Source organism: Cyprinodon variegatus, unplaced genomic scaffold (genome assembly GCF_000732505.1).
Source record: "Cyprinodon variegatus isolate N-32 unplaced genomic scaffold, C_variegatus-1.0 Scaffold141, whole genome shotgun sequence".
NCBI classification, from domain to species: Eukaryota; Metazoa; Chordata; class Actinopteri; order Cyprinodontiformes; family Cyprinodontidae; genus Cyprinodon; species Cyprinodon variegatus.
In genome coordinates, this window is record NW_015150594.1 from 314,874 (window position 1) to 328,075 (window position 13,202).

Here is a 13,202-nt window from a genome sequence, read left to right on the forward strand (position 1 = left end):
GTCTGGAACTCTCTGGCAGCGTCCGCTGTGTTTTGTCACTCGACCAGCTGGAATCATCCTCGTTATCTGGGCACAGACTGAACTGTAAAACCAGGTTAGTGACTCATGCAATCATAACCATCCTCCTTTAGATCATTGTGGTCACTAACCTGTGTTTCTCTCCTGTAAAGGTTCCTGGCTTAGACGCCCTAGCCCCTGCTACTGCAGATCCACAGATCCTGTTTATTTTAATAAACACTTTTTGAGTTATCCCACTGTCTATCTTGCCTTGAATATTGGGTACCTCTATTCTGAGTTGCAACATCTTGAGGAATCTTTTTCAGAGAGCTAGCAGGATCAATGGAGAGTTTCAGAAAGACCAAAAATAATAGTAAAAAGTAAAAATGGTCACATTTAAACACACTCACTGCATAAGACTTGACTGCTGTAGAAAAATATGCTATGTTTCGGTGCAGAACATATGGCACACCAATATACACCTGAAAGAATAGAGACTAGTCAGATGAGGGCAAAGAGGAACTGCTTAAATGTCACCTAAACACCAGGTTTGGAGTTCTGCAGATAACCCCCAAAATATCACGCTAAACAAGAAGTTTTTTAGGTGGATCCAATCAATCACCTGAATTGTTTAACAATAAAAAGCTTTATTAAGAACACACAGTCAGAATAGTGCTAGAGCATCAACATGGTAAGGTGTTGAAGATAGCTTTTGCAGATTTGTTTTTTTGCCAAATTCCCACCAGAGACGCCTACATTAAGACGACAGGGGTATATTTACCAGAAATGTTTTTTTGACAAATTATTCATTAATTTTCTTAAGTATACTAAGTACTTATGCCCTTATGCTTTTTGTCATTTCAATTCCTTTTTTTTCTTACTCAATATCTTTCAGGCTGATAGTTAATATATTTTCAGAAGTTGCAATGTTGATATAAAAAAAAAAAAAAAAAACAGTTATGTCTTTTACTTTTAAGCCCTATTTAGTTATTTATCGTCTCAATCATAATCAGCATCTATTGCATAATTTATGAACAATATTTTGACATCTTTGGCCATCCATAAAATATGAACATCAATAAATATAAACTAGAGTTTGACTTGTTGGTAGTTGCTTGCGATCTACTAACTAAAGTAGCCTAATTCAACAACTAACATTTTATTTTCTCCCATCATTTCAGAAAGCATACATTTAATGCATTTAAGCATTTTGTCCTAGCCGACTAGCCATTAAAATCAGATATGGACTGCTTATAATAATATTGTTCAAAATAGGCATTCTGGTTTTTAGATTCTGTGATTTTTCTTTGTTTGAACTGCTTCAGGTAAAACTAATTAAAATCTACTTAAAGATACAGACTCAAAGGCACCTCTAAAAAAAAAAAGGCGAATGTGAGAGCGGGGTGCAGAGGACTGGAGGGGTCCACGTTTTCACGTTTAGAGTTGGGTGAGCGAGAGGGAGAGAGAGAGAAACTCAAGTAATACCGAGGAGGACCACGCGCCACAGAAGACGGATGAAGGCACAAGACATGATCCAAAAACTGAGGTAAGTTTTGATGCAAGGGGGCAATCCGTATGATACAAGAAACAGACAAGTTCAGCTTCATTGTTAATAATTAGAAATCAGCTGGTGAAAAAATAAATAACTGACTATCCGGTGAAAAAGATGCACGAGGGAAAAAATAAAGACACATAAGCTAGACAAAAGAAAAGCTTAGAAAGGAAGCTTTTTTACCTGTACTATGTAAAATTGAAGATAAGGAGTGTTTTACTAATACGCTGATTAGGTTGATTGGGGAAGAGTTTGGCTCTGATGGAATGATTCGTGCAGGGAACAGTCCCAGGGACGTCCTTGTTACGTGTTTGGAAAGCGCGCTGTCCGTGGTGCTGAAATCCGCTTTCTGATATCTTCTTTAAAGGATCACACTGGTAGCAGCAGCACTTACCAGGCGGAATAGTTAGAGGTGTTATATAAAAAATAAATAAAATAAAGACGTATCAAGAGTCTTGTTCAATGACACTGTGAAAAAAGAGCATAAACTTAGCAGCCTTCTTTTTTTCATAACTCAACAGTTTTCTTGGGTTTTTTTTCCTGCAGGTGCCTGCGGATACACTCCAAGCTTCATTCTCACAGGTAATGGAAGAGATAACCGTGGAAGCCCTGACAGACAGCAGATAATATGCCATCGGATTCGGTACGGATCACGCTGTGTGGCACGATATGGCACGCGTAAAGATGGGTCTTTTTGCTCTCCTGTGTCTCCCCGCGTGCCTCGTGCTCACCCACAGCAGCAGCATCCACGAGAGGTCGGCGGTACCCCGCGCCGTGTCCCGCTCCGTGGCCCGCATGGATGGGGACGTCATAATTGGCGCCCTCTTCTCTGTCCACCACCAGCCGTCCGCCGAGAAGGTGGCAGAGCGAAAGTGCGGGGACGTCCGAGAGCAATATGGTATCCAGAGGGTGGAGGCCATGTTCCACACGCTTGACCGCATCAACGCCGATCCACACCTGCTCCCCAACATCAGCCTGGGCTGTGAGATCCGAGACTCTTGCTGGCATTCATCTGTGGCCCTGGAACAGAGCATTGAATTTATCCGGGACTCCCTTATTTCAATTCGGGATGATAAGGATGGGTCCAAATGGTGCATCGACGGAACCCCCTCTAATCAACCACCGCCTTCTAAAAAACCCATAGCAGGAGTCATTGGCCCCGGATCCAGCTCTGTGGCCATTCAGGTGCAAAACCTGTTACAGTTATTCAACATCCCACAGATCGCCTACTCAGCCACAAGCATCGACCTAAGTGACAAGACTTTGTTCAAGTACTTCCTGAGGGTGGTTCCTTCAGACACTCTGCAGGCCCGGGCCATGCTGGATATCGTTAAGCGTTACAACTGGACCTACGTGTCTGCTGTTCACACTGAGGGTGAGACTAAAAGCATACACCTTTATTTTAAACCTGTAGATAAGAATAACCTGAAATACACGAAAAGTCTAAATCCAGAAAATAATAGTTAATAATTGAATATATAAGATGATATCTGATTACCTAAATCAACTGTAATTCTTCTTATTTTTTTTTTTAAATGAGCAAAAATATGACTAATAAAGGTTTTTTTTTTTAATGGTGCACTGTAACCTCCTTTCTTACACATGTTCACTGATCTCTCTTTATGAGTCATTTGTAAATGTAATCTCACTGTTAACGAGCGCTCAACAAAACAAGCACACTAATTGGATTGTTTAAAGCGTCTATTACATGCCTGATGTAAGGCAAATTTAAGGTCAGTGAAAATTTGATATTCGTAAATAGTAAAAAGTTTTCATTCAGCATTCAAATTTCAGGAAATGTATCAAACCAGCATATGACAGGCTACCCTGCATATCAGCTGAACTTTAAGCTCATCAGCATTATCTATATAAGTGTTAGCTCCACTATTTACTGACTCATCTAATTTCTGATGGTCTAGAAAGTCATAATTCAAAGAAGAAAGACAATCTCTCAGAACATTTTATTAATAAGAAATTAGTAATGAATAAGTAAAATCCTTATAATCATTAATCTTCATCAATAAAATATCTGTTCTCTACTAAACAAAATAGTTAGTTGCTGTTTAAATCGGTCTTTATAAGGTTCTGTTTTGCATGCATTTATTTTAAATCCAATCCAAACTAACTTCTGAATATTTATTTATTCCCAGATTAATTTAAATTCTGGTATAAAATAATTTTATTTATGCATTTGTTTACTTGGTTGTGACTCCTTTAGCCTTCCAAAGATGGGTACATATCAACATCAGGGCTAAAGCTTGCTGTCCGTAAGGCATCATTAGTTAAAAAAAAAATATGTGTCTTTGTTTTCTACTTAAGATCTATTAGATTGAATCTATTACAGCACTGTGTTTGAGGAACCACGTTGTCTCTAAAATAATCGTTAATTTATTTTGACCTGCTTCCATTTAATAGGATCTTCAATTAACAATAACATTAAGCACTGCTTTCATTAAGAGTGACACAACAGCCTATTAGCTGTGACTTTTATAGAAAACTCATACACTTTGACATATTGAGGATCACATTCTGCCGGGGCTTCACAGGTCCTTCGGGCTTCATACTGGAATATAAATACGCTCTGACCCCAGAACAACCATACTTGTTCTCTTATGTCTACCTTTTAAATTTGAACTTTGTATCACTCTCTTTGCCTCACACTTTGTTATAGCATTCACATCTACTTCTGTGCTCTAAGCGTATAAAGAGTGCAGCTATTGTTTCTACGGCCTCACACTTAATGTGGTTTGTTACCAGGGAAAAGGTGTGAACTTTGGATGGTCTACAAAACAAGTTTCAGAACTTTAGGATTGAAAATCCTGTAGACTTTAATATTTTATACATGTTTTACTGAAACGGGGATGACTCATAATTACAAAAGTTTTTATCAAATTTGATCTGATGCCTATTAATTCAAATTAACATTCAACTTTCCTGAATACAGTTGAATTCAGCTTTTCACATCATGATTAGTTTCCTTGCTTTTTGAAAATTTTCCTTATATCTGGACCCAAGCTGCTCACCTGTGTGTTATGGTGGAGACAGGAGATAACAGGGAGAGACGGGTTGAGTAGACAGAGTAATTACTGTGAAATGAATTATGTCCGTGGGTTTTCATTAAAGTCTTGGTGAAACACAGTCAGTGATGTGCACCCAAATTATGACTGACAAGCTGCATTAACCAGGATCTCTCCCTTAGGAACTCTAGACATGCCTGGAGTGTAAAACATCTTTGGAGAATCTTATTATAGTTTGATTTGGGAGATGAACAAATGCTGGCATGACATAAAAGTTAGAGGGTTAAGGAAAGTGCCTGAAGGACTATCCAGGTGACATCAGATATCTGATGCTTCTGGGGGACTGAATGAAATTAACAGTAAAATAATATTTTTTTGTATTAATATACAAACATAAATTATAATTTGTATTACACTAATTGACAATTTCTCTTTTACCTGACACTGATGAGTTTGCATGGATCTGATCTTTCAACAAATATTTGCAGCAAATCACAAATAGGGTCAAAAGTCTTTTTTTTTTGGTTATAAATCAACAGTACTAAATTAATCTATTAACTTAAACATAAAAAAGCATTATCAGAATATTTTTCACCAAACTGCCTTCTGCATGAAATAATCAAAATGATCACATACTCCTAACATAGATGTTAGAGATGTCACTGAGGCAATGTTTTATAACTCTTGTTTGCTGGTATGAATGGGAAAGTTTTAACAGCCCCGCCTTCAATCTTTAATTTGATTAACCAACCATGCAAAGTATAGCCATGTGATATAGAGAGTGAGAGAGCATTTTTTTTTTGGGAGGGATAGCCTAATGGTTAGGGCATTGCGCTTGGATCCCAGAGGTTCTGAGTTCAATGCCCACTCCCACAGACTCCCACTCTTGGTCTCTGAGTAAGACCCTTAATCCTCACACTGCTTTGTACTTGTGACGATTGTAATTACAATAAAATAAAATTCTATTCTATTCTTCTGTTCGATTTCAAGCAACAAGACTAAAAAGTGTGGCATGCAACTCTAAAACAACCTATGGAACCAAATGTGTGGGATTTAATCTCAGTATAAAAAATTCTGTTATTGAGAGGGTTCAGTGGTTTGTCAGAAAGTAAACAGCATCATGAAGCACCACAGGACATGATTTGGTAGAAGATTAAAGCAGATTTAATTATAGATCGTTATTATACCTGCATCCTGCTGTGGATGCTGAAATGCTTTCAAACCGATATATAGCAATTTTCTCTTTGCTTCACAATTTTGAGCCTCTTTGTGTTTTCCCATCACATATAATTGGAATAAAACTCATTAAAGTTTGAAAATACACAATGACAAAATGGGTGTTAATACTTTTCCAATGTACCATACTTGGTTGTTTGGTCTTAATAATAACCTCTTAATAACCTCTGAATTTGTGGTCACGACTGGCTTTAGCTCATCACTTTTCTCCCTCCACCGCCCAAGACAAGTTATAAGTGCAGCTTGTTGCCTGTGGCAACAGCTAGAGCTGTGAAATTGCATAAATTACCTGTTTCGATTATCCTCTGTCTGGTGATGAATGCTTAGTGCACGTTTTTTGTTGTTGTTTTGGTGGTCATGGTGGGGCGTCAACGAATGCACCACCACCCACCCGTCTCATAGCTGGGATGTAGAGAGTGAAATAATTGGATAGCATTATTTCCATTTACCTGCAGCAGAATGAAAAGAGGCAATTGAAAATATAATCAAAGGACTATTGGCAAACCCACACATGGACGCATTGTGTGACTGCGTAAATGTATCACCCTGATGTTTATTTCAGCAGCTATGGAAAGCGACCCCATGTACAGACTCTTATTGCTCCTCCTCAACCTTACAAAGGAGCATGGTACGGAGTTCCTCCAGGAACATTGCCATTGCTCAACTGCAATACAGATGTTTTCCCATATGAGGTGCTTCTAATTTCCCTATGATGACATGTCTGTTCAAATGCAAGAACATGTTACAGCACTCACAAGTGATTGGATTGTCTGTGTAATCCAGTGTAATGCGGGTTTTCTCATCAATTCAGAGCAGCACTGCAGTCAACGTGGAAAGAGAAGATTTAGACATAGAAACGGATTTGCTAGGCTGTTGATTGGGACAGTTTAGAGTTAAACCAGGGCAGTCATCTTCACCCCGTTTGGGCTTGATTGCAATCAGCAGCAAGTCAGCTCTGACTCTCATTATCAGTGGATCAGAGCCTTGGGTCAGTCAAAGGTTGAGGCAGTGAGAGACTGCTGGGAACAGTGCTTTAGGTATAACAATGATTGTGTCTCATTCAAATTACGTTGATAATGTGCAATGAAAAAAAAAATCAGTGCTTGATTGGCTGTGAAAAAACAAGGTGTTCCTTGAAGAAAAAAAAAAAAAAAAAACTCCTGTTAGTTGGTTTCTATGTATTTTTTTTCCCTTTCGATATTAAACCATTACGAGGAAACAGCAAGTATCTGTAGCTGACATCTAAATTTGCTTGAATAAAAGGGTAACCCAAAAGAGAAAAAGAAAGGTTTTGTATTTACTTGTCTCTATAAACAAGTTCTGTCAGGGTAAAAAGTAACAGTACATATGTTTAGAAGAAAAAATAGGGACAATAATCCTTCTTTTATTAATCACCTTCAGGAAACTATGGGGAAAGCGGCATGGAAGCATTCAAGGAACTGGCCTCTCAAGAGGGCCTTTGCATCGCCCACTCGGACAAGATCTACAGCAACGCTGGGGAGAAACACTTTGATCGCCTTTTGAGAAAACTACGGGAACGTCTACCCAAAGCCCGTGTAGTGGTGTGTTTCTGCGAAGGCATGACTGTCCGCGGTCTCCTGATGGCTATGAGACGACTTGGGGTGTATGGGGAATTCCTCCTTATTGGCAGGTAGGGATGTGTGTGTCTGCATGTTTTTTTCACCTCTTTGATTCACAGTTCACTGTCTTACTGGATGACAAGTCTCAGTAAACAGACCAAGAGAATGAAAGACGCTGTTTTGTCTTTTTAAGGCACATGTCACCAAGGCAACGAAGTAGAAATGGACCACATATCAGTAGCACTGAATAGAAATGCTTTTGGCTGACTTGAATAATTATCAGTTCTGTCACAGATGTAAAAATAGAGGGGTTACCTGGTTCTGTGGGTCCTCTTAAGGTGTGTATCTCTAATTACACTTTCTCACTGCATTGCCATAAAGAATAAGGTCCCTGGTCTGTGATGGAATTGGACCCTTAAACAATAACATGTTTGTCCATTGTTTCGGCTGCATCCAGTACCAGAGTGTTGTTTCATAAAGCTGGGTTAGTTTATCAAACGTGCCTAGTCTGGCTTATTTTGGGGAGCGGTGGCCCAGGGCTTAGGGAATAGAGCTTAAAATCCTGAGGTTCTGGGTTCGAGCCCCACTCCCACATACTGTCACTCCGGGGTTCTGAGCAAGACCCTTAACCCCAGATTGCTCCCTGGGTGCCCCACGGTGGCAGCCCACTGCTTCCAAAGGGGATGGGTTAAATGCAGAGATAAATTTCTCCAATGTCAGATCAAAAAAGTGATTATTATTATTATTATTGGTTGTTTTCTGTGTTTCTTAATACTGGCTTCCTGAGTCAAACTCAGTTACCTTGCCAACTGACCTAGTGACCTGAGGCTAGTCAAGGCCAGGTGTAGAGCTAACTAATTAAGTTAAAAATGTGTCTTCTTTGTTGAATCCAGGACCCCGGTGCACAATAATTGACAGAAAGTGTATTAGTGCCATCATTTGGCCCAAATGCATGGTGTCATCACAAATGACAACAAGTTACAAGCTACATATTGCACATTGAATTTCATACAATGAAAAGTTATACAATATTTTAACTTCAGTTAAAATCAAAGTCAAATTTCTCGATTTTCTACTGGAGGGTTAATTTGCCTAATTCTCTTAATTTGACCTCAGCTCTCGTACAGAATATCCTTACTGTTCTCTCTACTCTCTCTACTTTTGCCAAGTAAGGAGATGGGCGGGCATTGTCTTTTTTAATATGTAGATAGTTATTTGGCTGTGAGAACCTGTCCCAGATTTCAACAGCCCTAGTTGAAAAAGGAGAGTATAAACAATCACAGCATACCATTTTGTAAGAGGGTTTTTTTCTTAGTTTTCACCTATTGTCAGGCGCTTATCTCACCACTGATGCTTCCGATACAGGTTACTGTAAGTTTTTTTTTTTAATTCTCATTAAAAACCTTTTTGGACAAAAACTGACTGTTATATTTTGTCAGAAACTACACTAAAAAAGGAAAGAAGTATTTGACCAAATTTTTACAAAAATCCTAAGCATTTTCTTTAATAGACTAAGGATAAAAAATGACCTAAAATTTTGTCATAAGTGACGCTGTTTAAATATCACATTTAATTGGATATGTATCTTGAAATCATGTGTATGATGAATAAGGGAATAGTATATGCATTTAATATATCAGCAGTTGCCTACTATTCCCTTTACCTGGTTTCATTGATGGCAGTAGTAGCCTATTTATCTTTTATTTCTCTTTTGAATATCGATAGATTCCTTCCGATGAAATACTGTGCATATTCATGGTCACACAGTGAACTCCATGGTGGACTGGATGATCTCCTCATGTTAGTGAACACACCCACTAATTGCAGCTTCACATGTTGTGTCTAAGTTAAGTCAGAATTTCTCTCCTAGTCTGCCCTTCATGAGCAACTTATTTCTGAGTACCCTATCAGATGTTTTTGGTCCAAATAAAGCAAAGTGTTAACTGGTCCCTAATACATACTGCCAACACTCCTTGGTCACATTAAATCACCAAATCCAATTGTAAAAGCTTGCTTTACATCCTTGCATTATTGATAAGATGACCAAAGATTACTAAAATATAAAAACTAAGTTTTATGTGTTTTCTGCAGGATCTACATGACCAGAACCAAAAGGCTTGTCTTCTAAGTTTTATGATTATCGAACAAAACAGAAAAGTCATGAGCAGGCAGTATTCTTTAGTGTGCATTTTGAATTATGCTGAGAAAGAAATTGTCTCCCATTTGCAAGGTTATCTTGCCTTTTTGATTTGTTTGCTTAATGCTTTAAACATGCTTCGTTCATTCACCTGTTAAAGGGTTGGTTATACTCCCAGCAGCAGTGTGTCGCAGTGAGCTCGTCACAGATATTTTTGATTTATGCCCAATATTGAACCATGGTCTGCACTATGTTATTCCATGCCACAACACAAGAGGGATAATCACGAACACGCTGTGGGTCTAGATACATCCGAGGCGGTGAGGCAAGTTTTTCCAACAACAGAGGGACATAAAGGTGAAAAAGAGCTTAAATCCAGGAGGAAAAAGGGTCCCAGCGTTCTTGCGCGCCTCGCTCTTCTAGCTGGTCCATCTTCTCGAGTAGTTTTCCACATGCGTAGAAACAAGCGTAGTATAAACCAGCCTTAACTTTTATCTGTTTTCTGCAGGATCTACATGACCACAATCAAAAGATTGTCTTCTAAGTGTTATGATCATCGGGTAAAACAGAAAATTATGGACTAGCTAGTATTCTTTACTGTGCATTTTGAATTATTCTGTGGAAGATCTTGTCTCCCATTTGCAAGGTTTTCTTGACTTTTTTTGATTGGAGGTTTTATTAATGATTGCTTAATGCTTTAAACACACTTCATCCATTTACCTATTAAGTTGTCCTTTAAGCTCCTCAGTCAAAGGACTGACAGACGGATAGACGGGCAGAAAGACAGACAGACAGGTGTAGGTGTTACAAATCTCATGTCTGTATAAAATATATCACTGAAGGTGGAAACAATTTCAAATTGATTTTCAGAAAAGGTATTTTTCCAAACTGAGATGGATTTGCTGGTTATAATGAATAAATAAGAGCCAGTATTTTTAACATATTTTAAAAGAATTCAATACATTTCTTAGCTCATCACCATGCCAGCACCAGAGCAGAACATTGAGATTATTTTCTGTTCAATCTCAGTGATTCTCATTAAAAAAAAAAAAAAACATGGGGGAAATCTTGTTACTGTGAGAGCACTTTTTTTTTATGCACTCTGCACATACATTAGATATTTAATATTTATTTTCTAAAAGCTCGGTAAACAAAATGTAATGTCTGCACTCTAACGAGCAGGCACATTGCCCGGACTTGAGATTAGGAGAAAACAAACAAATTTAACAATGATTCCACAGACCTACATGTAGCTGGGGATGGAAACAGACAAATGCAGAAGAAAACCAAAGTCATCTTTTCTGATTTACATTAACACCACAAGAGAAGGGGAATATTAAGCAAGGAGGCTCATTACATCTGTTCTTGCAGCAGTCTAGTAGATTTTAGCTATAATCTAAAAACCCAGTCTAAGATCATGACCAGCTAAAGTATGTAATTTAATCATGAATAAATATAAAATGCTCCTTTTAATAAGGGCTGCTAGTGTTTGTAGTTCTGAAAATAAAAAAAAGATAAAAAAACTGGGAAACAAAGACATTTTTTGAACTAAATTTTCTTTTGCATTCCTTCTACTCTTTTCACTCAAGTGGTGACTGTATTTACATCCTGTTTTCTAACCCATTACATCACGTTTTAAGTGAAATCCCTGCAGCTTTGCATCCAGTTTAAAACCTAATTGTCATTGGGATAAGAATCAGGACTCGGATTTGCATTGGAAATGTTACTAATGTTTAGTACCTAAAGTACAATGAAGGTAGGTGAAATTTTATCTGATCCAAAGATTTTATATGTTCAACAATATGTAAAATTTATTAATAACTGTATGTTTTAATTAGCCTTTCCTGGTTCTTGTATTATTTCTTATAAAAAGAAAAAAATGGGGATCAATTGGTGCTCTTACCAGGTGCCTGTTATACTTCTATATCCAAATGCAGCCATGCATATCTTAGTTCTTAGCTGGGCACTCTTCCTTTTTTAAATTCCATCTAAATTATCTATTGTTACAACACTCTAAGACTGGTTGGAGTCCTTCCCATATGTCTCCATTTCTCTTTCGTCCATAGGAGAGGAAAAAGTGAATCTTTTTTTAGCTTTTTGTAAAAGTCTCCCTGGGAAGAAGACATACTTCTAGGTCACAGAGGGAAAGAAAGATGATAGAAAGAAAGAGTGTGTAAAATGACAGAGCAAGTCTAGGTCAGCACAGATGCTAAGCCACGTGTGTGGCCAAATAAAGCTGGCAGGTAGCTATTAGCTCACCAAAGGGAGCGTGTTTTCCTAATTTATGCTTTCACCTCTCAGTAAGCCTCCTCATATGTCATGTGCATGTGCGTTTCTGTTTGTGGGTGTCTGTATTTGCATAGAGCAACAGGGGACATTTAGATTCAGTTGGCCAAGAGGAAACAAGACAAGATTTTTGTGACTTCTAAGATTTCAAGATTTTATATTGTAAGTTTTACTGAAATTAAGATAAAGCAGATCTTAAAACTCTATAGCTAACTGTGGGTAACTTTTATTTCCACTTATTTTTCAGTTTTATCTGTTCTAAATAAAACAAGGCCTGGAATCCCCTTTTAGTTAGGCAGCAAGCGTATAAACAGATGTATTAGCAATATGAAAAAGCGGAATGTAAATGGATGGCAGCATTTCAATGTGTGCTTGAAGGTGAAGAAAAGCATTTCAGATTGAAAAGTAACCATAAATCAGTCCATGCTTCAAGCATAACATTGGAACCAATGAAGTGTAAGGTACAATATCACTGATTCTCTCTCTTTATAGTGCCACCTGTCAGTTTTATCAGTCAGTACTTTAATATACGTTCCCTCAAGCTGATGTTAGAGGCAGGAAAAATGGTAAACATATCACCAGAATAATTGTCAATTAGGAGGACCATTTAGTTTGATTATCCACCCAGAAAAGAACATCCTCCACTATACCATTAATATCATAGAGATGGCTTTATACATCTCTATCTATCTCTGTCTGTCTGTCTGACTATCTATATCTATGGTGGGGAGTGAAAATGTGAAGAAAACAAAAATCAGCAGCTCCAGGGAAATATAAAGGCTATCATTACTGTAATTCTCGAATGCCTGTGTGTTATGAAAAAGTGTTGTTCATGACATGTTCTCACAAACAGTAATTTATATCCATATACTACAAGCCATTGGAAAAGGGACATAATATCAAGAAATGTTTCTTGCTTCGTAAGCTATAAAAAGAGGCTTCATATTGAAAGGATCTCTTTGACATTATCTTAGTTGCTAACTAAAACAACATAAATGGTTCTGACTCAGAGCATCAGGGCTGAAAATGTTCAATATCTTGTCTGTGTGCTGGGCTTTATCTCCATCTCATATGCTGTGATAATAATGGAACACCACAGAGGCAGACAAAAACACTACAGCAAGTGGGCACATGTGAGTGGTTTGAATCTGAGAGCTTTTGTTGTTGCTTTTCAGCTAACCTCCTCTTCAGACAGGGTACATATGTGGCATGAATCCTGACCCACTTCATGTCCTCACTTCAACGTTGTCCATCCTCTCCCCTTCAGTGAGAGTCTCTTCTCTGTCTCTCCCCATGTTTTTAGTCATGGTTGCATCAGTGAGTTCCCTCAGTTTCTCTATAATCGACACACACATGCCAGTTCACAGAGGGAAACATCTATAACATGGATAGGTACA

The 13,202-nt window shown here is 38.0% G+C and overlaps 1 protein-coding gene across 2 annotated transcripts in view; it reads left to right on the forward strand.

The window, feature by feature from the left end:
• Positions 1-1,464: 1,464 nt before the first annotated feature.
• The window catches only part of grm1 (glutamate receptor, metabotropic 1), a 46,853-nt gene continuing 35,115 nt past the window's right edge, over positions 1,465-13,202 (forward strand). For both annotated transcript variants that reach the window (XM_015376756.1, XM_015376757.1), the window contains exons 1-3: positions 1,465-1,543; positions 2,096-2,924; positions 7,204-7,453. In XM_015376756.1, coding sequence (XP_015232242.1) covers positions 2,219-2,924; positions 7,204-7,453 — 956 coding nt within the window. In that variant the 5' untranslated portion in view covers positions 1,465-1,543; positions 2,096-2,218. The remainder of the gene's footprint in view (positions 1,544-2,095; positions 2,925-7,203; positions 7,454-13,202) is intronic.